Genomic DNA, 21,897 nt, shown 5'->3' with positions numbered 1-21,897 from the left:
TGAGCACTTAGAACCACACACTGGTAGAAACGTAAGATTGTTTCAATTGGAAGAGTCCTCTCAGATCCTCCAGTCCTGCCACTCTCTAGCTCTGCCAAGGCTGGGGCTGAGCCCTGGCCCTCAGCACCACAGCTCTGCCTCTCTCAAACACCTCCAGGGATGGGCATTCAACCACCTCCCTGGGCAGCCTCTGCCAGGCTTTGAGACCCCTATCAGGCGACAAGTTTCTTCTCATAACCAACCTGAACCTCCCCTGGGACAACTTGAGGCCGTTTTTTCTCCTCCTGTCACTTGTTCCTAGGGAGCAGAGCCCAACCCCCACCCGGCTCCAGCCTCCTCTTCTCCACGCTGAACACCCCCAGCTGAGGGCAGCAGGTCAACCCCTGCCCTGCCACTGCTGGCCACACTACTGCTGATGCAGGCCAGGCAGCTGGTGTCTTCTTTGGCCACCTGGCCCCCCCCGGCTCACCTCCAGCCGCCGCTCACCCCTCGGCCGGCAGGAGGGCCCCGCAGACCTCGCCCCCCGGTTTCTGGGGAGGGGACAGGGGTGACCGACTGTTGGCTGTCCCTGCCCACGGCCAGGCCGGGACCGGGCGGTCTGTGAGGAATCTTCCCGACCCTCCCCGGCACCACAGCCGCGGGGCCCCGCGCAGGCGGCGGGCACAGCCTCACGCCGCACCCGCCCGGTCCGGAGTGCGCACCGCCTTCTCCGCCGAGCCGGGCCGGGCTAAGCCGGGCCGGGCCGGGCCGAGCCGAGCCGAGCCGAGCCGGGCCGGGCCGGGCCGAGCCGAGCCGAGCCGAGCCGAGCCGGGCCGGGCCGAGCCGAGCCGGCCCAAGCGCGCACCGGTGCCCGCCCAGCCCTCACCTCGGTGGCTCCGAGCCGCGCCCGCACCTCCCGCGCGAGGAAAGGCTCCAGCCCGCGCCCCGCCGTGCAGAAGAACCGCTCCCGCCCCGACGCCATCTTGGACCGCCCCCCGCCGGAGCCCCGCCTCCCGCCGGGCCACGCCTCCCGCGGGGCCACGCCCCCAACATGGCCCCTCCTCCCACATGGCCCCTCCTCCCACATGGCTCCGCCTCCCGCAGGGCTCCGCCTCCCGCAGGGCTCCGCCTCCCGCAGGGCTCCGCCTCCCGCAGGGCTCCGCCTCCCGCAGGGCTCCGCCTCCCGCAGGGCTCCGCCTCCCGCAGGGCTCCGCCCCCCCGCCCAGGGCTCCGCCCCCCCCCCGGGGCCGGCTCCGCGGCACGGCCTCCTGCCCCCGGGCGCGGGCGGCCGGCGGCGGCAGCCGGGGAACAGCTCGTCCGGAGCACGGTTGTTGGTTGCCCTGCCGGAAGGCGAGGGCCGCCCCCACCCGGACCGGCAGCGCGGGCGGCCCTAGTGCCCGGGGCGAGCTGCTGGGCACGGCGGGGCCGAGGGGCGCAGAAGCGGGGTCTGCAGCCACACCGCTGGGGAGGAAGATCTATAGATCCCCGCCGCGAGCAACTCAGCGGCCACAGCCCAGGGAGAAGCTCCAGGAGGGCCAGCGGCTCCTCTCCTACGTGGTGGGGGTGGAAGGGACCTCACCCAGCCCAAGCCCCTGCCAGAGCAGGGCAGTCAGTCACACAGGAACACAGCCAGGTGGGTCTGGAAAGCCTCCAGAGATGGAGACTCCACAGCCTCTCTGGGCAGCCTGTCCCAGTGCTCTGCCACCCTCACAGGGAAGAATTTGTTCCTCCTGCTCATGTGGCACCTCCTGGGTTCCAGTCTCTGTCCATTGCCCCTTGCCCTGTCCCTGGGCACCACTGAGAACAGTCTGGCTCCAGCCTCCTGCCCCTCACTCTTCAGCTATTGATCAGCACTGCTGAGCTCCCCCTCAGGCTGCTCCTCTCCAGGCTCAGCAGCCCCAGGGCTCTCAGCCTCTCCTCACCAGAGACATGTCCCATTCTTCTCAGCAGCTCTGTGGCCTTCAGCCAGACTCTCCCCAGTATTTCCCTGTGCTTGTGGAACTGGGGAGCCCAGAACTGGACACAATGCTCCAGATGAGGCCTCAGCAGGGCTGAGCAGAGCAGACCCTCCCTCCACCTGAAGCTGTGCCAGGGGAGGGTTGGGTGGAGGTTAGGAAGCACTTCCTGAGGCAAAGGAGAATCAGACACTGGGGTGGACTGCCCAGGGAGGTGGTGGAGTCACCATCCCTGGAGGTGTTTAAGGGGAGATTGTATGTGGCACTTGGTGAGATGGTCTGGTCGGTGTGGTGGTGTTAGGTCAGAGGCTGGGCTCGATGATCTATTCAGCCTCTGTGATTCTGTGAGCTGCATCCTGGCCTGGAGCAGCAGAGGTGTGGGCAGCAGGAGCAGGGAAGGGATAGTGCCCCTGTACTCAGCACTGGGGAGGCAACACCTTGAGTCCTGGGCTCAGTTTTGGGGCCCTCACTGCAAGAAGGACATTGAAGGGCTGGAGAGGGTCCAGAGAAGGGCAGGGAAGCTGGGGAAGGGTCTGGAGAAGAGGGCTGGGGAGGAGCAGCTGAGGGTGTTCAGCCTGGAGAAGAGTCTGACAGGAGACCTTGCTCTCTGCAACTCCCTAAAAGAAGGTTATATGGAAGTGGGGTGTTGGTCTCTTCTACCTACAAACTATTAACAGGACAAAAAGAAATGGCCTCAAGTTGCACCAGGGGAGGTTTGGATTAGGCATGAAAGAAAATTCTCTGCTGCTAAGGTTCTAAGAGCCTGGCAGAGGCTGCCCAGGGAGGTGGTTGAATGCCCATCCCTGGAGGTGTTTGAGAGAGGCACAGATGTGGTGCTGGGGGCCATGGCTTAGCCCCAGCCTTGGCAGGGTTAGAAACTGGTTGGGCTGGATGAGCTGGAAAGGCTTTTCCAGCCCAGGTGATGGTGTGCTGCTCAGTCACCACCACAGTGGGTGTGTTCCTGGCCCCTGCCACCCCTCAAGCACAAGAGGCGAGGGGGAAAGCAGCATGCACCAGCGCCCGTGCCCTCCTCACCATCCCCCTGGGAGCAGCCTGGGCAGGTGCTTGGGACAGCACAGCTTCACCCCCAACAGCTGCCCCCTCCCACACCTCTGTGGCTGCTGCCCAGCACACCTAACTGCAGGAGGTGCTGTCCAAGCCAGGAGAGCCCCCACCAGGGGCATACAGCGAGAGCCACCCCCAGGGCTTCATCACGGGGGAAGCAATCTGCGCTTGCTGCGCCCACTCACAGCCACAGATTCCAGGTGCCAGGCAGCAGGTGCCCTGCTCCCTCCCCACAGAGAACACAGCTGACAGGCTGCCACCCCCTTTTGGGGTCATTTTGGTTTTATTTTTTGTATTTAAAAGACAGCTCCCAGATGCCTACTCAGTACTGTGCTGTTGGTGCAGAAGGACTGGACTTGGAATCCTAAGAGGCAGGAGGCAAGTGGAAAGAAGCTGTTGGGGGGCAGGGGCTCAGCAGTGCAGGCTGGAGCACCTCCCTGCCAAGGCTTTGCTCTTTGTACAATCAGTTCTGGGTAGCAAGGGCTGCATAGGAGGAGTAGAGTACAGGCTACTGGTTTCATTGTCAAATTTACAGGAGAACAGGAACAAAAGGGGGGGTGAGGAGGGGGGAACAGCAGTAATAAATATTTCCCATTCTTATGAGACATGAGCACTGCAGGGGGAAGTTACAGCTGTTGTGTTGGCAGGACCTGCAGCTTCAGGAGGAGGAAAGACATGCAACCTAGCTACTAACAACTCTGAAGTAGGAGTTGGTAATAAATTACAGAGGACAGATGCCAGCCAACAGAACACAGAGTATCTGAGTTCAGTACAGCTGTGACTCTTGCTCCGAGGGAGGAAACAAACCAAAACACCAGCAAAAAGAACCCAGATCTCAGAGGATACAAAAGCCCAGGAGCTGGTTATGATGTGGGACAAGCCTGCAAAGGTTGGTGAGTCACAGGCTTGTGGCTTTAGGCAAAGATGATAAATCCTTGAGGGAAGTCCTTGCACCCTTCAGACAGAGCTAGCACCGCAGGGATGCAAGGGCCTCGGCAGACACCTACGCTTCATGCTCAGGAGCTCAAGCATGCATGGTGTACTTTGTGCATCTCACAGGTTAAGGTTTACTGTGCAAAACAAAACAAGAGAAATGGAGAAAAAGGAAGGCTCTCAAACACTGAAGGTGTTTCTGCAGTCCTGTTCAAAAGGTCTGAGAGGTGGCTGAAGTCTTAGCAGGCCTGTGGGAGATGGCCGAGAGCAGAGGGGCTTTGAGCTCGGCCCCCGACTGCCACACGCCACAGACGCTGTACCAATGGATGATTGGCAAACCAGAGAACAATGGCAGCAGCCCAAGTGTCCAATCCAGGGGGGGGGGGGGGAAGGAGGGGGAGGAAAAAAAAAAGAGTTAATGTGCATTGCAGTTTACTTCTAAGTAGACTTTGAAGTGGCACAAAGGTTTGTGCAGCTGGATTGATCAGTGCAAAGAGGTATGGATGAGGTACCAAATCACTCCGGCCAGAGCTCCTTCTCCCTAGCTTACGACCAGTCCCGTTCCTCTTGTCATCAGAGACAGGCTGACAAGCTGCAGCAGTGAAGTAAAACAAAGCATCGACTCAAACCAATTTGTTGGGGTTGTTTTTTGCCCCCCAGCATATGCAGCATCAGCTCATTGCAGTTCCCCTACAACTTCTGAGCTTCCGCTCCTCAGGCTGCTTACCACCTTTTCATTTACACCCCCCCCCAAAAAAAAGAAGCCCAAAACACCTCTTGGTGTTCACACTTCACATTCCTCTTGGTCAGGATTTGAGACTGGAGGATAGGGAAGAGGTACAACTGAGTGTGTGTCAACTGCAACAGCAACTCGAAGGGTCTGAGTGTTTGACCACTGGTGGAGAGTTCCAGAGGTACTGTCAGGAAGCAGGAACGGAGTTATTGCTATGTGGGGACTTCCAACCAACCAACCTGTTCCAGCGGTGCTACAGCCCAGCACTCTGCCTAGAATCAGTCCTCCTGCATCTGAACACTCTTCAAGTTGTCCACAGCTTTCTCCTCCAGGCAGCTGTGATGACATTTACATGGAGATATGGATTTGAAGTGGCTAACTGTGGGGCACACACAGCTTTTCAGCTCTGGCAGTTCGTTCTTGAGGCGTTCCAGCTGCTCCACCTGGAATATATTTGGTTGCTCAGGATTTGAGTCATATATCCTGGATGGAAAAAAAGAAGAGAGGAGGAGGAAAAAAACCCCCAGCCTGGTCAGTACAGCTTGACAGGTCAGAGATGGAGAGTAGATGAAGCAGCTGGTTGATGTATTGGGGTTTTTTTTTCCCCCCCTACTGGAAAACAATTAATTCCCAGAGGTCTATAAACCCAGAGCGTTCTAGAAGCCTAACTTTAGCTGCTTGGAGAATGGCTGAAGGGCTTGGGGGTGGAAAAGCCCTCCAAGGGCACCCAGTCCAACCAGTCTCTAACTCTGCCAAGGCTGGGGCTAAGCCATGGCCCTCAGCACCCCAGCTGTGTGGCTCTGGAACCCCTCCACCACCCCAACAAGCAGATCTCTTTCCGGCTTGCTGTGTGTTCCATAGAGTGCTCTGCTCCAGGAGTTAGAGGAGGGTTGGGCTGGATGATCTCAAAGGGCTTTCTCCAAGCCATTGTGTGAGCCTCTGAAAAGCATTCCTGCTCCTGTAACCTAGCTGTGCCCCAGCACTCACTGTGGCAAGGACACACTCTGATCTCCCAGCACCTCTAGCACCACTATGTCATTCAGATCCCAAACTTGAATCCTGCAATCCAGTAGCCCTCAGTTGGAGCTGTTGGGCATCCAGAGGGTTCAGGTACTGCAGGTGTCCAGGTTCATCTCCTTTGAATGAAAGAAAGGAGCATGGCTGCTGCCTCAGCCTCTTATCAGTAGTGATACTTTGCTTTGAGGAAGAGGTTTGGCTCTATTGCATCATCCTTTCTTACCATCACTTCGAGGCACACACCCAAAAGGAACACCATGTCACAAGCAGAACAGTGGAGTGCTAGGTGAGGGAGTGCCAGGCACATTTTCACTCTGGCAGGACAATTTGGGAGCTGCTGGCAAGCCCAAGGCACCACAAAGAAACTGCAGGTCAGAGAGAAGCAGTGGCCAGGATTCAGCTGAGGAAACACTTTGGCAGGAAATGCAGACATGGGGAAAGTTCCCTGCAGTAAGGTCAAGGACAGCTGCTCTCAGGAATCTCCCAGAAGGGAGGACAGGCACTGTGCAGTTGTCTGGGACACACAGAGCAGGCCCAGCAGTGACATGACTTGCACAGCACCAGTAACCCCAAAACAGCTCTAACAGAGACCCCAAGCTGCCTAACAGGAGCTGAGCTGCCTGCAAAGCCAAACAGCTGCATTTCAAAGGCATAGCCTGAAACTGCCACCCAACCTTCCTTCCTTCCAGTAGGTGGGTACAATCTGCCCACTGCAACCAGCCCCCTCCAGCATGGAGATTCTGCTCCTTCTAACCAGAAAGGCGACCTGAAGCCCAGCTACCCCTTGCACCTCAGCATCCCTTGCCCCACTTTCCATTTGGGTCCACCACAGCAGAGGTTGGCCAAGGCAGAGCACAGCTGCAGCACCTCTCTGGTGAATTATTTCCAGCATCAACAGAAAGGTTCAACTCTCACCTCCTGAGCCTTCTTTCTTCAGCAGGACAGTTGTTTACAACTACACCCTGAGGTTCCTCCAGTTGACTTCCTCTTACTCAAGCAAGCCCTGCAGAAGCCCTTTGAACAGGACTTGCTTCAATTAGCACTCCCTACACAAAGCTCTGCAGGACACCCCAGGGTTCTGATGTCTTTGGCTCTGCCACCTCTGGACACCCAGCAGCAAGCCTGTTACAGCTGCCTTGCTTTGCTGTTGCTTAGGCCAAAAATGAGGTCACAGGATGCCAGGGGTTGGAAGGGACCCAAAGAGATCATCCAGTCCGAGCCCCCTGCCAGAGCAGGGCCATAGCTCAGGTCACACAGCAACACATCCAGATGGGCCTTGAACATCTCCAGAGAAGGAGACTCCACAGCCTCTCTGGGCAGCCTGCTCCAGGGCTCTGGGACCTTTACAGCAAAGAAGTTCCCCCTTGTGCTGAGGTGGAACCTCCTGTGCTGCAGCTTCCATCCATTGCTCCTTGTCCTACCACAGGGAGCAAGTGAGCAGAGCCCCTTGGTCAGCAGCACCAAAACCCTGTTTCCACGTGGAAAAACAATCTGATTTCTGAAGCTTCTGATGGCAACTTGGCCTTGGTTTTGCTGCTGTTTGTTTGCTTCCCTTTCAAGGTAAATCTGAGTTTACAACTCACAAACCAGGAGACTTCACCTGCCATGGCTGCCCTTAAGTCAGTCACTGAGTAGATGAACAAAGCAACAGAGAGCAGTTAGCTTCCTCCAGGGAGTCCATGCTGATACTTGAGGCACATTCAGGGTCATGCAAAGAACATGGTGCAGACTGAGACAGCCATCTAGCTCTGCAGAGTGTTTTGAGGGCTTCTGCCTCTCTTTGCCAGCTAAACTGGTGTCAGCTTCAGAAAGACACCAAGAGAGCACAAAGCTTTTGCCTGGCAGCCTGCAAATGCAACATGCAGCCCTAAGAAACCAAGGCCTTGAGAGAGCAAACACTGCAGAAAAGCTTTCAGCATCCATGTTTGAGGCTTCCTGACACAACATTTGCATGCAGCTGAGTGTGATATTCAGCAAACAGAACCCAGAGCATGTCAAGTTCATTTAAAAAAGGAAAGAATAGAGTCATGGAACTGCCAGGGCTGGAAGGGACCTCAAGGAGCAGCCAGCTCCAACCCTCCTGCTGCCATGGGCAGGGACACCTCACACTGCAGCAGGTTGCTCACAGCCACAGCCAGCCTGGCCTGAAACACCTCCAGGCAGGAGGCTTCCACCACCTCCCTGGGCAGCCTGTGCCAGGCTCTCACCACCCTCATGGGCAAGAACTTCTTCCTGATATCCAATCTGAACCTCCCCACTTCTACTTTTGCTCCATTCCCCCCAGCCCTATCACTCCCTGACACCCTCAAAAGTCCCTCCCCAGCTTTCTTGGAGCCCCCTGCAGATCCTGCAAGGCCACAAGAAGGTCTCCTGGGAGCCTTCTCCTCTCCAGACTGCACAACCCCAACTCTCTCAGGCTGTCTCCATGACAGAGCAGCTCCAGCCCTCTGCTCATCCCTGTGCTCCTTCTCTGGACCCCTTCCAGCACCTCCAGATCCTTCCTGAAGAGAGGCTCCAGAGCTGGACAGAGCTCCAGGTGTGGTCTCAGCAGAGTGGAGCAGAGGGGCAGAATCCCCTCCCTGGCCCTGCTGGCTGTGCTATGCTAAGGTAGCACACCCCCACACACACATCCCTCCTCCACTGAGTGTTCAACAGAGAGCCAACTGGTGTGAAAAGGTTCAAGGGAGTGTGCCTCTTCCTCAGCTGGCTACAAGCTTGTCCAGGAGAATAGTATCAGCTAAATCACCCCAAACCCACACCAGCTATATCAACCCCACTACAAAATCCCTGGGTTTTGGTTTTTAACCAATCCAGAGAGTCTCACTGCAACAGACTGCAGTTTGTCATCTCACCTATCCCTCCATCTAACAAGGCCCTTGGAGCACCAGCAGTGATGTTCTGTGGGAAGAGCAGAGGCCCAGCCATGCATTTAATGGCCTGAGTGGCTGAGTTTTGGCTGGGGGCTCAAACAGAAGGCTGGAGGCACATTTTTTTGCTGCAGGCTGCCCCTTTTTCACCACAAGCAGCTTGGCTCCTTTAGATGCTGTGAAGAAAGCCAAGCATCATCCTGGCAACTGCACTGGGGTGCCCACTGGGTTTGGTGACCATGGCTTTGTCTAATCATCTGCAGCCCAAGTGCAGGAGCAAGGCCCAAACAGGGAAAGCAAGCAAACCTCCTCCTCCTCCTGCCCCACTGAGATCCCCTTCCCAAAGCACTGCCATTAGTGCTGAGTCTTGCAGCTCCTCCATGCACAGCCAAGTCACACCCCCTACCTGAGGGGGTTTGCCCCCAACACTTGGGATCAGCACCTTTTGGTATTCAGGACACAGTTTTTCTGCCATCTTCACCATCAGCTACCATGTTTTGCCCAATTCTACAGGGGATGATTAAAGTTTTGGGGGGAGGGAGGGAAGAAAGAAAACACAAACACAAAAGAAGAAGAAGAGTTTATAGCAATCAGCTCCCCCCAGCCAGCCCAGAACCTCTGACATCACTCAGGGAAGCCCCCAAGCAGCCTGAAGCTCACTGCAGCTCCTGCACTGACTTCCCATCTTGGCCACACCTGGCAGGGTGGCTGCAGCGAGTCCACCACAGAGCAAACAGATTTGACTGACTCTCAGCTCTCACATGACAAAGCAGAGCCTGGCCAATGGTTCAGGTCTGTCCCTTTGCTCTTCCCCTCAGGTCACACAACACAAAGCAAAGCCCTGGCCGAGGCTGACACTTCCAAAGTCTTCTCCAGTGTGACACTTCAGTTACCTCAGTGCTGCTCAATTACAGATCCTTGGGAGTCCCACCAGGAAGTTTAGCTGAATGCAGCTTCCCAAACCCACCAGCATCTCCTCATGCTTCATTTCACACCTTTCCAAAGAGTCTCAGAATGGGTTGGGAGGGACCTTCAAGATCATCCAGTCCCAACCCCCTGCCATGGGCAGGGACACCTCCTACCAGCCCAGCTTGCTCAAGGCCTCATCCAGCCTGGCCTGGAACACCCCCAGGGAGGAGGCAGCCACAGCCTCCCTGGGCAGCCTGTGCCAGAGTCTCCCCACCCTCACTGCCAAGAATTTCTTCCTCATCTCCAGTCTCAATCTGCCCTCCTCAAGCTTCAATCCATTCCCCCTCCTCCTGTCACTCCCAGCCCTTGTCAAAAGTCCCTCCCCAGCTCTCCTGGAGCCCTTCAGGTACTGAAGGCTGCTCTGAGCTCTCCCTGGAGCCTTCTCTTCTCCAGGCTGAACAGCCCCAGCTCTCTCTCAGCCTGTCCCTACAGGGGAGGTTCTCCAGCCCTCTGAGCATCTTCACAGCCTTCTCTGGACCCTCTCTCCAGCAGCTCCAGATCCTTCTTATGCTGGAGGCAGCAGAACTGGAGGCAGTGCTGCAGGTGGGGTCAGAGCAGAGGGACAGACTCCCCTCCCTCCTCCTTCTGCACTAAGGGAGCTAAAACACTTGGGGTTTCCAAGGAAGGGGGAAAAAACCCAACACTTTGGTTCAAAGGTTCAGCCCAGCACTTGGATGTCTACTGGAACTGTGTGGGTTGAGCAACTGCTTTCTGAAGGAACTCCTTCAGCAGTTTACCCTGGAAGCCTCTCCAAGCTCCTTTTGAAAGGGAGGATGGCAAATGCAAAGCTGTGGAACCAACAGGACGTTAGCAACACTACCTCCAGGAGAAACAGAAGCTGTTTTGCCTCCTCTGTACTGCTGAAAGACCTGCAGTTAGTCTCAGTCTTGCTCTTGAACTGGCTTTATGGCCTTCCTGCATTTCAAGAGCTATTTTGCAGCCAGTCAGCTGGGCAGCAAGGTGAGATTTCACCAGGGTCAGGACACAAGGGGCATCTCAGCTTCAGCATTATCACAGCTGCTTAAAACCAACTCAGTACCTGTCATATATTAGCCCATGAACACCATACTCTCTCAGCTTCTTCCTGTTGTCTGGGTCATTGGCATCATCTCCCCAGGAGAAAATCACCAGGCCTTTAGATTTGGCCCTTTTGATGAAGGATGGATTCCTCAGCAGGTCTTCAGAGTGCACATTGATCCCCTGCAAGGCAGAAGGCTTCCATGAAAACCCCTGGTGCTGAAACACAGTCCTCAGACCACCTGCACCTATCAGCTGCTTCCAGCTTCATCCAGGATGCTACAAAAACTGCTGCCATTCAAAAGGTTACTTCCCCCACCCCCCCCCCAGCACTAATGGCCACTTGAAACAAACTGGAACAGAGGTTAGCAGCAGTTGTTTGATGAGCTTCTGACTGGAGTGGCCTCTGGAGGGCTTCCCTTCCCTCCAGGGTGCTGCTGACAGGCTGGAGGGAAGGGATCCAGCCAGAGGGACCTGGGCAGGCTGCAGAGCTGGGCCCATGACAACCTCCTGAGGTTCAACAAGGCCAAACACAAGGTCCTGCAGCTGGGTCAGGGCAATGCCAGGCACTGATACAGGCTGGGCAGGGACTGGCTTGAGAGCAGCCCTGAAGAAAAGGCCTTGGGGGTGCTGGAGGAGGAGAAGCTCAGCAGGAGCCAGCAGGGAGCACTTGCAGCCCAGAGAGCCAAGCAGAGCCTGGGCTGCAGCAAGAGAAGTGTGGCCAGCAGGGCCAGGGAGGGGATTCTGCCCCTCTGCTCCACTCTGCTGAGACCACAGCTGCAGCTCTGGGGCCAGCTCTGGAGCCTCTCTGCCAGGAAGGGTCTGGAGGTGCTGGAAGGGGTCCAGAGAAGGGCCAGGAGGGTGAGCAGAGGGCTGGAGCTGCTCTGCTCTGGAGACAGCCTGAGAGAGTTGGGGTTGTTCAGTCTGGAGAGAAGGCTCCCAGGAGACCTCCTTGTGGCCTTGCAGGATCTGCAGAGGGCTCCAAGCAAGCTGGGGAGGGACTTTTGAGGGTGTCAGGGAGTGATAGGACTGGGGGGAATGGAGCAGAACCAGAAGTGGGGAAGATTCAGATTGGATGTCAGGAAGAAGTTCTTGCCCCTGAGGGTGGTGAGAGCCTGGCACAGGCTGCCCAGGGAGGTGGTGGAAGCCTCCTGCCTGGAGGTGTTTCAGGCCAGGCTGGCTGTGGCTGTGAGCAACCTGCTGCAGTGTGAGGTGTCCCTGCCCATGGCAGGGGGCTTGGAGCTGGCTGCTCCTTGAGGTCCCTTCCAGCCCTGACAATCCTGTGAGTGCCAAAGAGGTTAAGCTTTGGTAACATCCAGCTGCCTTTTGCTGCAGAGAGGGGCAGGTGTCTGTCAGCTTACCAGCAGGTTCTCAAACTGAGCAAAGGTGATGGCAATGGGGGTGGTCCGAGAGCGAAGATCCATCAGCTCTGGGTAGAGCTTGGACTCCCCTTGGGTGAGGAACAGCACAGGGTACTTGTTCTGCTTGTGCCGGATCCTGGGGGGGAGAAAGGAAGTTCAGAAGCAGCAAATTTGCTCCAGGGCAGGAGAGTTTATGAAGTTCTTGCCCATGAGGGTGCTGAGACACTGCTCTCAGCCTTCTCCTCTCCAGACTGAACACCCCCAGGGCTCTCAGCCTCTCCTCCCCAGGCAGTGCTCCAGGCCCTTCAGCAGCCTTGCAGCCCTCCCTTGGACTCTCCCCAGCAGATCCCTGTCCCTCCTGAGCTGGGGAGCCCAGAGCTGGATGCAATGCTCCAGCTGAGGTCTCAGCAGGGCAGAGCAGAGGGGGAGGAGAACCTCCCTGGCTCTGCTGGCCACACTCCTCTGAATGCCCCCCAGGATCCCATTGGCCTTCTTGGCCCCCAGGGCACATTGCTGTCCCCTGCAGAACTTGCTGCCCCCCAGCACTCCCAGGGCTGCTCCACAGGGCTGCTCTCCAGCAGATGGAAGCAGAGTTGTGGGCTCAGCTCCCTTCCCCAACTTCCCTCTTTACCCTTTTATCAGTACAAGCAAGCAAAACAACCCCCACCCTCTAACCCACAGCCCCCCAGCCACACACAAGGAATCCACAACGGTTTCATTTTCTGCCCACTTCAAAAGGTGGTCAGGGAGTGATCAAACTGCCCCAGAAAAGCAGCAGGCTGGGGCTCCAACTGGCCCCCAAAAGCAGCAGGTTTGTTTCCTCAGTCAGGTTTGCAGACCCCTGAAGTATGACTGAAAAAGCCTTTGTGGCCCCAGAGGAGCCTTGGCCTTTTTCACTGCCTGAAGAGGTGAAGCATTCAGGAAGGCACTTCACAAAACTCCTTCCTGTGTCTCCCTTCTCCTTTCTTTTGGGCACTTCTCAGCTGGCAAAAAGCTCTTGTCCTAACCCCCAGCTAAGGGAGCACTCACAGTTTAGGCCTAACCCAAGGAGCTGGGATTTGTTTCCTGCTGGCTGCTGTTATGCCCAAAGCAAGTTTTCCCCAAAGGCAAAGGGAACAGCAGCAATTCTTCCTCTCCCTCTTCACCTACATTGTGCAGATGTCTGCATTAAAAGAGGAGAACACAATTCTTCTTCTCCCAGCATTCATCAAGACAGTTTTGAGGATGATATCCAGGAAGAGGTTCATGTCAAAGTAAGTTGACAGGTTGCCATCCCACTGTCCATCCTAGAAGGAGAAAGGGCAAGTTTCAGCCACTCAAATCAACACTTGCTAAGATCCTCTCTCACAGGATTACAGCCCAGAGGATGGGTTGGAAGGGAGCTCTGGAGATCCTCCAGTCCAAGCCCCCTGCCAGAGCAGGACCATGGAATCCAGCACAGGTCACACAGGAACACAGCCAGACAGGGCTGGAAAGGCTCCAGAGAAGGAGACTCCACAACCTCTCTGGGCAGCCTGCTCCAGGGCTCTGGGACCCTCACAGGGAAGAAGTTCCTCCTCATGTTGAGGTGGAGCCTCCTGTGCTGCAGTTTCCATCCATTGCCCCTTGGCCTATCACAGGGTGCAGTGAGCAGAGCCTGTCCCTGTCCCTTCCTTCCTGACCCCCAGCCCTCAGCTATTGATAGACATTGATCAGATCCCTCTCAGTCTCCTCTCCAGACTAAGCACCCCCAGGGCTCTCAGCCTCTCCTCACCAGGCAGTGCTCCAGGCCCTTCAGCAGCCTTGCAGCCCTCCCTTGGACTCTCTCCAGCAGATCCCTGTCCCTCCTGAACTGGGGAGCCCAGAACTGGATGCAAGATTCCAGCTGAGGTCTCAGCAGGGCAGAGCAGAGGGGGAGGAGACCCTCCCTGGCTCTGCTGGCCACACTCCTCTGAATGCCCCCCAGGAGCCCTTGGCCTTCTTGGCCCCCAGGGCACATTGCTGTCCCCTGCAGAACTTGCTGCCCCCCAGCACTCCCAGGCCCTTCTCCACAGGGCTACTTCTCAATCCTCTAGAGACCTGCTGTTGTTTTTAGAGTGTTGCTCAGTTGCTGGAGCAGTGCTGGTACTGCTCCCAGCTTTAAAGACAGCAGGGTATGTGATAAACCAGGAGTCACACCACCAACCCCCCAGACAGTGCCACTCTTTGCAGGTCAAACTGCCACCTCAAGGGACAAGTTCCAGGCAGCACAAGGGCCAGGTGCAAGCAAATCACACTGGACATTTGCCTACCCTTTGTTGGCAGATCCACTTGATCTCTATGTTGAACCCAACGTCCTCAGAAACAGACTCCAGCACCTGCAAACACAAACACACTATGAGGAGACCTCCCCAGAGAAGGACAACTGAGCACTGAGGGGCACACTCCTGGGGCAAAACTGAGGAAGAGAAGGGGGAAGCAGCAGGCTGAAACACCTCAGGTTTTAACACTCCAACCCCCCTGCCAGAGCAGGACCACAGAATCCAGCACAGGTCACATAGGAGCACATCCAGACAGGCCTTGAAAGTCTCCAGAGAAGGAGACTCCACAGCCTCTCTGGGCAGCCTGCTCCAGGCCTCTGGGACCCTTACAGCAAAGAAGTTGTTGAGGTGGAAGCTCCTGTGCTGCAGCTTGCATCCATTGCTCCTTGTCCTATCAGAGGGAGCAAGTGAGCAGAGCCTGTCCCCTCCCTCCTGACCCCCAGCCATGTCTTCATCTTCCAGCACTTCTCCTGCTCCACCTTCACTGCTTACCCTTTGCAGAGAAGGAAATGGCTGGGTCTCAAAAGCAGAGTTTTCTTCCTCTTTGAAAGATGCTGAAAAGAAAGACAAAATGCTGAACCCACAGCAACAGCAGCACTGCTAATCCCAGCAAGCACAGAAAGACTGGCTCAGCATCTCCCAGCCTTGAAGGAACAGGAGGTGGTTTGTGTTTGGATCATCTCAGCCTTCCCTCTACCACTGACATCCTCCTGCTCTGCTGATGGCAGTTTCTGGAAAGCTTTGCCAGGCTACTCCTCAGCAACAGCTTCTCCCACACCTCATCAGCTCAGCCATGAAATCCCAGCCAGTGGCAGCAGCCCTGCCTGCCAAGGCTTATTCATCTCTTCTCTGACAAGGTAGGATGGCTGAGCCACTTTCCTGGTCCTTTCAAGGGGACAACTTAAGGCCAGAAGTTTAGGGCAGCAGTAAGCCAGCCCACAGCAGCTCCCTAAGCTGTTGGTCACAGCTCCAAGGAGCTGCCATAAACCAAAACATATTTCAAGTACAAAGCAGAAACATCAGTGGAAACTGCTGTGAACATCCTGAGGAATGGGTTTATCTAAGCATCCACCTCCTGCCCCCCTCCTGCCCCTCCTGCCCCCACCTTCCCCACTTCTGCCCCTCCTGCCTCCACCTTGCCCCCTTCTGCCCTTCCTGCCTCCTCCTGCCTCTCTTTCCCAAGGAAGTCACTCTCCTCCAGGTCTTTACTTCCTCCTCCTGCCCTCACCTTCCTCCTCCTGCCCCTCTTCCCAAGGAAGTCACTCTCTTCCAGGTCTTTACTTCCTCCTCCTGCCCCCACCTTTCCCCCTTCCTGTCCCTCTTCCCAAGGAAGTCACTCTCCTCCAAGTCTTTACTTCCCCCTCCTGCCCCTCTTTCCCAAGGAAGTCACTCTCCTCCAGGTCTTTACTTCCTCCTCCTGCCCCTCTTCCCAAGGAAGTCACTCTCCTCCAGGTCTTTACTTCCTCCTCCTGCCCCCACCTTTTCTCCCTCCTGCCCCTCTTCCCAAGGAAGTCACTCTCCTCTAGGTCTTTACTTCCCCCTCCTGCCCCTCTTCCCAAGGAAGTCACTCTCCTCCAGGTCTTTACTTCCTCCTCCTGCCCCTCTTCCCAAGGAAGTCACTCTCCTCCAGGTCTTTACTTCCCCCTCCTGCCCCTCTTCCCAAGGAAGTCACTCTCCTCCAGGTCTTTACTTCCTCCTCCTGCCCTCACCTTCCTCCTCCTGCCCCTCTTCCCAAGGAAGTCACTCTCCTCCAGGTCTTTACTTCCCCCTCCTGCCCCTCTTCCCAAGGAAGTCACTCTCCTCCAGGTCTTTACTCCCCAGCAAAGAGCAGAAACTCTACAGCATGGAAAGGAATTCCATGAGCACCTGGAAATGTTCCCAGTGAAGCCAGCCATGACTGGAACAAGAGCCTGCAGCCCCAGACTGTCCCTCCTGAGAGGACAATCCATCAGTCAGCCTGCAGGCTGTGGCAAACAGGTACCTACCATTGTGATCCTTCACTTTCAGGGCAGTCACATGAGCCAGCTGAAACAAAAAGAGAGTCACATTAACAAATACTTCACCCACAGAGACCTTCCTGCAGCCACAGCATTAACTGATTTGCCTCAGGAAGCATTTTTAAGCTCTCTCAGAGAGGTTCACAGCTGCAGTCATGGGGCCCAGAGGAAGTCCCAGCACACATCACTCTCTCTCTTTCCAGCTTGCAAATGCAAAGAGCCCAAAGGAAACATTTCTTACTGAAAGCTCAGGAAACACCTTAGAGGGCAGCAACATCCACAACAGAACTCCACAGGAAGGAGAAGTCTGATCATCCAACCCTCCTCTGGCAGGTGTCAGACTCACTGTTCCCAACCAAGCACAGCCAAAGGGCTTTTATCCTGAGACAGGATGGGGTCAGGCACTGGGACAACTCCCTCCTGCCACTCAAATGCTCCACACAAAAAAAAAGGGCAGAGCAAGTAATTTTAGAGTTAAAATGGAGTTCTTGGGCCAGCCAGGAGCTTCCTTGACTGAGGGCAGGTATCTACCTGGCTCTCCAGGGGCCCAGTCTCACTCCCTGACTCTCCTGTTTCTGCAAGCAGGGCAATTCTGTGTGGAAGACAGCAAGACCCAATTAAATAAACCAAACCAATTAGTGCTAGCCAGCCTGACCAGTCCTTGCCACTGAAGCATGGACCCTTCTACACCTCCACACAGCATCCTGGGATGGCTCAGTTTGGAAGGGACTTCAGAGCTCACCTACTCCAAACCCCCTGCCACAGGCAGGGACACCTCATAGAATCACAGAGAACAGAACCTCCCACTAGCTCAGGCTGCTCAAGGCCTCATCCAACCTGGCCTTCAACACCCCCAGGCAGGAGGCAGCCACAGCCTCCCTGGGCAGCCTGTGCCAGAGTCTCAGCACCCTCATGCTGAAGAACTTCTCCCTCAGCTCCAGTCTGACCCTGCTCTGCCTCAGCTTCAAACCATTCCCCCTTGGCCTCTCTCTAGACACCCTCAGCAAAAGTCCCTCTGCAGCCTCCCTGCAGGATCCCTTCAGCTATTGCAAGGCAGCTCTGAGGTGCCCCTGGAGCCTTCTCCTCTCCAGGCTGCACACCCCCAGCTCCCTCAGCCTGTCCCAGCCCTTGGCTCATCTTTGTGGGCCTCCCCTGGCCTCACTCAAAACAGCACACTGCTCTAACAGCAAATGCACCCCCAAAGTGCAGATCCACACCTACTGTGTTTGAAAGAGGCAGAGCTGTGGTGCTGAGGGCCATGGTTTAGCCCCAGCCTTGGTAGAGCTAGAGACTGGTTGGGCTGAGAGAGCTTTCCCAACCAAAACAGTTCCATGAACCATCATATTGATCTCCCTTGCTAAGGGGGAAAGAGCTGAACATTAGGCAGACTGTGACAGAGATTTCTGCTCCAAAGACTTGACAGCATGGCCTCAGCACCACTGCCAATGGCCCCCATCAGTGTTGTCAGCACAATGATGTGGAGCTGCACAAGTTTGCAGAGCAGCTTTTGGAGGAGACAAGCAACAGAATCCAGCCAAGTTGCAATGATGGTGCAAAGGCACTGCTCTTGGATTTAGTTACTTGTTCTCCTGGCACAGTTTTCAGCCCTTGTGCTCTCTCCCACTAGCAACAGTTGCTGCAAAAAGAAATGCATCATTTAAAGCTTCCATCCATGGCTTGAAGTTGCCCACACAGGAGATCAAACTGGCCAAAGTCACACTACCTTCAGCAGCTGCAGCTGATCAAATGTGAGTTCTTTGACTGCAATCTCAAACAGTTCCAAAGGTTCTGTGTCCAGTTTCTTTGAAGGGAAAGAACACAAGTTAAGCATCCCTGAAAGCAGCAACAAGAGCCTCTCTGCTTTTCAACTGGGGACATTAAAGGCAGCTTTTTCTTTGCTGCTGATTAAGATACAAGTGCTATGAGAAGCCAAGCAAGAGGATCAGCTCTCAGGAGGCAACACAGGCAGGCAGGAGCCTACAACATGTGTCAATATGATAGAACAAGCATTTGGTCCTTCCCCCAAGTCTAGAGGCTTTGCTCAAAGCTCTTTCTTCATTAGAGGTTAGCACATTGCTCCTGGGAGCTCCTCATCAATCAACCAGCCCAGGGACAAAAGAGGGTTGCCAGCAATGCAATGCCTTACAAACCACACCAAGGCAATTCAGCCTGTCATAGCCCAGCCAACATCTCAGGCTAAGAGACAAGTGTCCTGACACCCAAAATGCTTGCTGTCCAAACCATCCTGCCAAGCTGCTCCTCACTAGGAAGGCATTTCTCACTCCCCAGGCCAATACTCAAGATGCTTTTCCCTCCACCCAGTTCCATTTCCAGCACAGCTCAAAACCAACCTCCTTAGAAACTGCAGGACCAAAATGGGTGAGAGTTTGATGGCACAGACTCAGTGCCAAGAAGAAAGGGAGCTTGTGTTGCAGTCCACTCTGCCATACTGCCTTTGTTTGCACTGCCAAAACTAGCATGGAAGAAAACTAGAGCAGAGCAGAGCCCAACTGCAACTTCATCTGCAGAACCTCTGTCCAAACTCCTTGCCTTCTGTTCCACCAAGCAGTTCTTCAGCCTCACTTGCTGTCCCAACAAGGCATGAAGTCTGTTGTTTAGCTCAGTTAAAGGATAGAGCAAAATGCTGAAGTAACAAAACAGGAGCTAAACAAAGACCTGCAAAAGCTAATGGAAGGCAAGCCAAAGGGAAGGAGCTCCTGGCTCCCCTGTGGCTCATCAGACTCCCTGAGGGAAGGAGCTCCTGCCTCCCCTGTGGCTCATCAGACTCCCTGAGGGAAGGAGCTCCTGCCTCCCCTGTGGCTCATCAGACTCCCTGAGGGAAGGAGCTCCTGGCTCCCCTGTGGCTCATCAGACTCCCTGAGGGAAGGAGCTCCTGGCTCCCCTGTGGCTCATCAGACTCCCTGAGGGAAGGAGCTCCTGCCTCCCCTGTGGCTCATCAGACTCCCTGAGGGAAGGAGCTCCTGGCTCCCCTGTGGCTCATCAGACTCCCTGAGGGAAGGAGCTCCTGGCTCCCCTGTGGCTCATCAGACTCCCTGAGGGAAGGAGCTCCTGCCTCCCCTGTGGCTCATCAGACTCCCTGAGGGAAGGAGCTCCTGCCTCCCCTGTGGCTCATCAGACTCCCTGAGGGAAGGAGCTCCTGGCTCCCCTGTGGCTCATCAGACTCCCTGAGGGAAGGAGCTCCTGGCTCCCCTGTGGCTCATCAGGCTCCCTGAGGGAAGGAGCTCCTGCCTCCCCTGTGGCTCATCAGACTCCCTGAGGGAAGGAGCTCCTGCCTCCCCTGTGGCTCATCAGACTCCCTGAGGGAAGGAGCTCCTGGCTCCCCTGTGGCTCATCAGACTCCCTGAGGGAAGGAGCTCCTGGCTCCCCTGTGGCTCATCAGACTCCCTGAGGGAAGGAGCTCCTGCCTCCCCTGTGGCTCATCAGACTCCCTGAGGGAAGGAGCTCCTGGCTCCCCTGTGGCTCATCAGACTCCCTGAGGGAAGGAGCTCCTGGCTCCCCTGTGGCTCATCAGACTCCCTGAGGGAAGGAGCTCCTGCCTCCCCTGTGGCTCATCAGACTCCCTGAGGGAAGGAGCTCCTGCCTCCCCTGTGGCTCATCAGACTCCCTGAGGGAAGGAGCTCCTGGCTCCCCTGTGGCTCATCAGACTCCCTGAGGGAAGGAGCTCCTGGCTCCCCTGTGGCTCATCAGACTCCCTGAGGGAAGGAGCTCCTGCCTCCCCTGTGGCTCATCAGACTCCCTGAGGGAAGGAGCTCCTGGCTCCCCTGTGGCTCATCAGACTCCCAAAGGGAAGGAGCTCCTGGCTCCCCTGTGGCTCATCAGGCTCCCTGAGGGAAGGAGCTCCTGCCTCCCCTGTGGCTCATCAGACTCCCAAAGGGAAGGAGCTCCTGCCTCCCCTGTGGCTCATCAGACTCCCAAAGGGAAGGAGCTCCTGGCTCCCCTGTGTCTCATCAGACTCCCTGAGGGAAGGAGCTCCTGGCTCCCCTGTGGCTCATCAGACTCCCTGAGGGAAGGAGCTCCTGGCTCCCCTGTGGCTCATCAGACTCCCAAAGGGAAGGAGCTCCTGCCTCCCCTGTGTCTCATCAGACTCCCAAAGGGAAGGAGCTCCTGCCTCCCCTGTGGCTCATCAGACTCCCAAAGGGAAGGAGCTCCTGCCTCCCCTGTGGCTCATCAGACTCCCAAAGGGAAGGAGCTCCTGGCTCCCCTGTGTCTCATCAGACTCCCAAAGGGAAGGAGCTCCTGCCTCCCCTGTGGCTCATCAGACTCCCAAAGGGAAGGAGCTCCTGGCTCCCCTGTGGCTCATCAGACTCCCTGAGGGAAGGAGCTCCTGGCTCCCCTGTGGCTCATCAGACTCCCTGAGGGAAGGAGCTCCTGGCTCCCCTGTGGCTCATCAGACTCCCTGAGGGAAGGAGCTCCTGCCTCCCCTGTGGCTCATCAGACTCCCTGAGGGAAGGAGCTCCTGCCTCCCCTGTGGCTCATCAGACTCCCTGAGGGAAGGAGCTCCTGGCTCCCCTGTGTCTCATCAGACTCCCTGAGGGAAGGAGCTCCTGCCTCCCCTGTGGCTCAGACTCCCAAAGGGAAGGAGCTCCTGCCTCCCCTGTGGCTCATCAGACTCCCTGAGGGAAGGAGCTCCTGGCTTTGTTCCACTTTCCTGTTCTCCATCAACTGGCCACTACTGAAATACCAAACAAGACAGACTTTGGGTTCACTTGAAGAGCTTTCCTAGGTGCCTAACTGCTCAAGGGGAGCTCACATTTCAGTATCAGTCAGGCTGAGAATCATACTGACTCCCTCCAAAACCAATCAGAAGTTCCTACTCTAAGAGAGCCACAGAGTTTGCTCCTAACTGCAGTGGAGTTGCAGGCCTGCAGAGTCCCACACCATGCCTCTGGCATCCTGGTGCTCCAACAGCAAAGGACACTCAGCTTCCCTGCTCTACTTGCTGCACCCAGCAATACTGCCTTTGGATTCCCATTGCATCCCTTGAGTGCCCAGAATGATTTCTGGCACAGCTTGGCATTTTAGCTCTGGAGTGCTTACATTTCAGCACAGAACACAGAGAGAGCCTTCTTTACCTTCTTCATGGCCATGCAGCAGGTGAGGTCGTGGTACACAATAGGCACGTGATCCTTGGAGAGATGAACATCGAATTCCACGTATGCTGCCCCCTGCAACAAAGGGAAAGGCAGAAAGAAGACCCCAGGCCCCATCAGCCACTGATGCACACTGGCTGCAGAACTGCAGACAAGCTGCCAAGCATGCACAGCTCCAGCACATCAACCAGAAGCTGACTGCAGCTGGCTGTTACAAGTCAAAGTCCCAGTCAGCAATGGCTTAGAAGAGAAAAAGAACCATTCATTCATGCCCCTGATGCACCTCTGATCCCTGGGACTTGCTTCCTCTTGCAAGCCCTCTAAGTAACATTCAAATGTTGTAAACTTGACCTGAGAAAGATTAAGATGATTTTTAGTAACACAGATGCCTTTGCAGTGTGCTCTCCCCCTCCTCCCCAGGACCTCACCAAGAGCCTTAGGGAGATGTTCCATACACTGAGGACTCATCATAGAATGGTTTGGGGTGGAAGGGACCTTAAAGATCATCTAGTTCAAGCCTTGTCCTCGTGGTCAAGGAGGCCAATGGCATTCTGAGTGTGGCCAGCAGGTTGAGGGCAGTTCTCCTCCTCCTCTACTCTGCCCTGCTGAGGCCT

General features: G+C 55.9%; 1 protein-coding gene across 1 annotated transcript in view; it reads right to left on the bottom strand.

Annotated features, from left to right (window-relative positions):
• Positions 1-4,694: 4,694 nt before the first annotated feature.
• GPCPD1 (glycerophosphocholine phosphodiesterase 1) overlaps positions 4,695-21,897 on the bottom strand; it is a 40,199-nt gene continuing 22,996 nt past the window's right edge. Inside the window, exons 11-19 of the mRNA XM_054177201.1 lie at positions 21,266-21,358; positions 17,896-17,973; positions 16,161-16,200; positions 14,668-14,729; positions 14,167-14,232; positions 13,046-13,182; positions 11,897-12,032; positions 10,558-10,718; positions 4,695-5,148 (exon numbers count right to left, since the gene is read on the bottom strand). Coding sequence (XP_054033176.1) covers positions 4,944-5,148; positions 10,558-10,718; positions 11,897-12,032; positions 13,046-13,182; positions 14,167-14,232; positions 14,668-14,729; positions 16,161-16,200; positions 17,896-17,973; positions 21,266-21,358 — 978 coding nt within the window. The 3' untranslated portion in view covers positions 4,695-4,943. The remainder of the gene's footprint in view (positions 5,149-10,557; positions 10,719-11,896; positions 12,033-13,045; positions 13,183-14,166; positions 14,233-14,667; positions 14,730-16,160; positions 16,201-17,895; positions 17,974-21,265; positions 21,359-21,897) is intronic.

The sequence above is a fragment of the Dryobates pubescens genome, chromosome 39 (assembly GCF_014839835.1).
Source record: "Dryobates pubescens isolate bDryPub1 chromosome 39, bDryPub1.pri, whole genome shotgun sequence".
NCBI classification, from domain to species: Eukaryota; Metazoa; Chordata; class Aves; order Piciformes; family Picidae; genus Dryobates; species Dryobates pubescens.
Note: the sequence above shows the minus strand (reverse complement) of the source record. Positions and strands in the feature narration are given on the sequence as shown.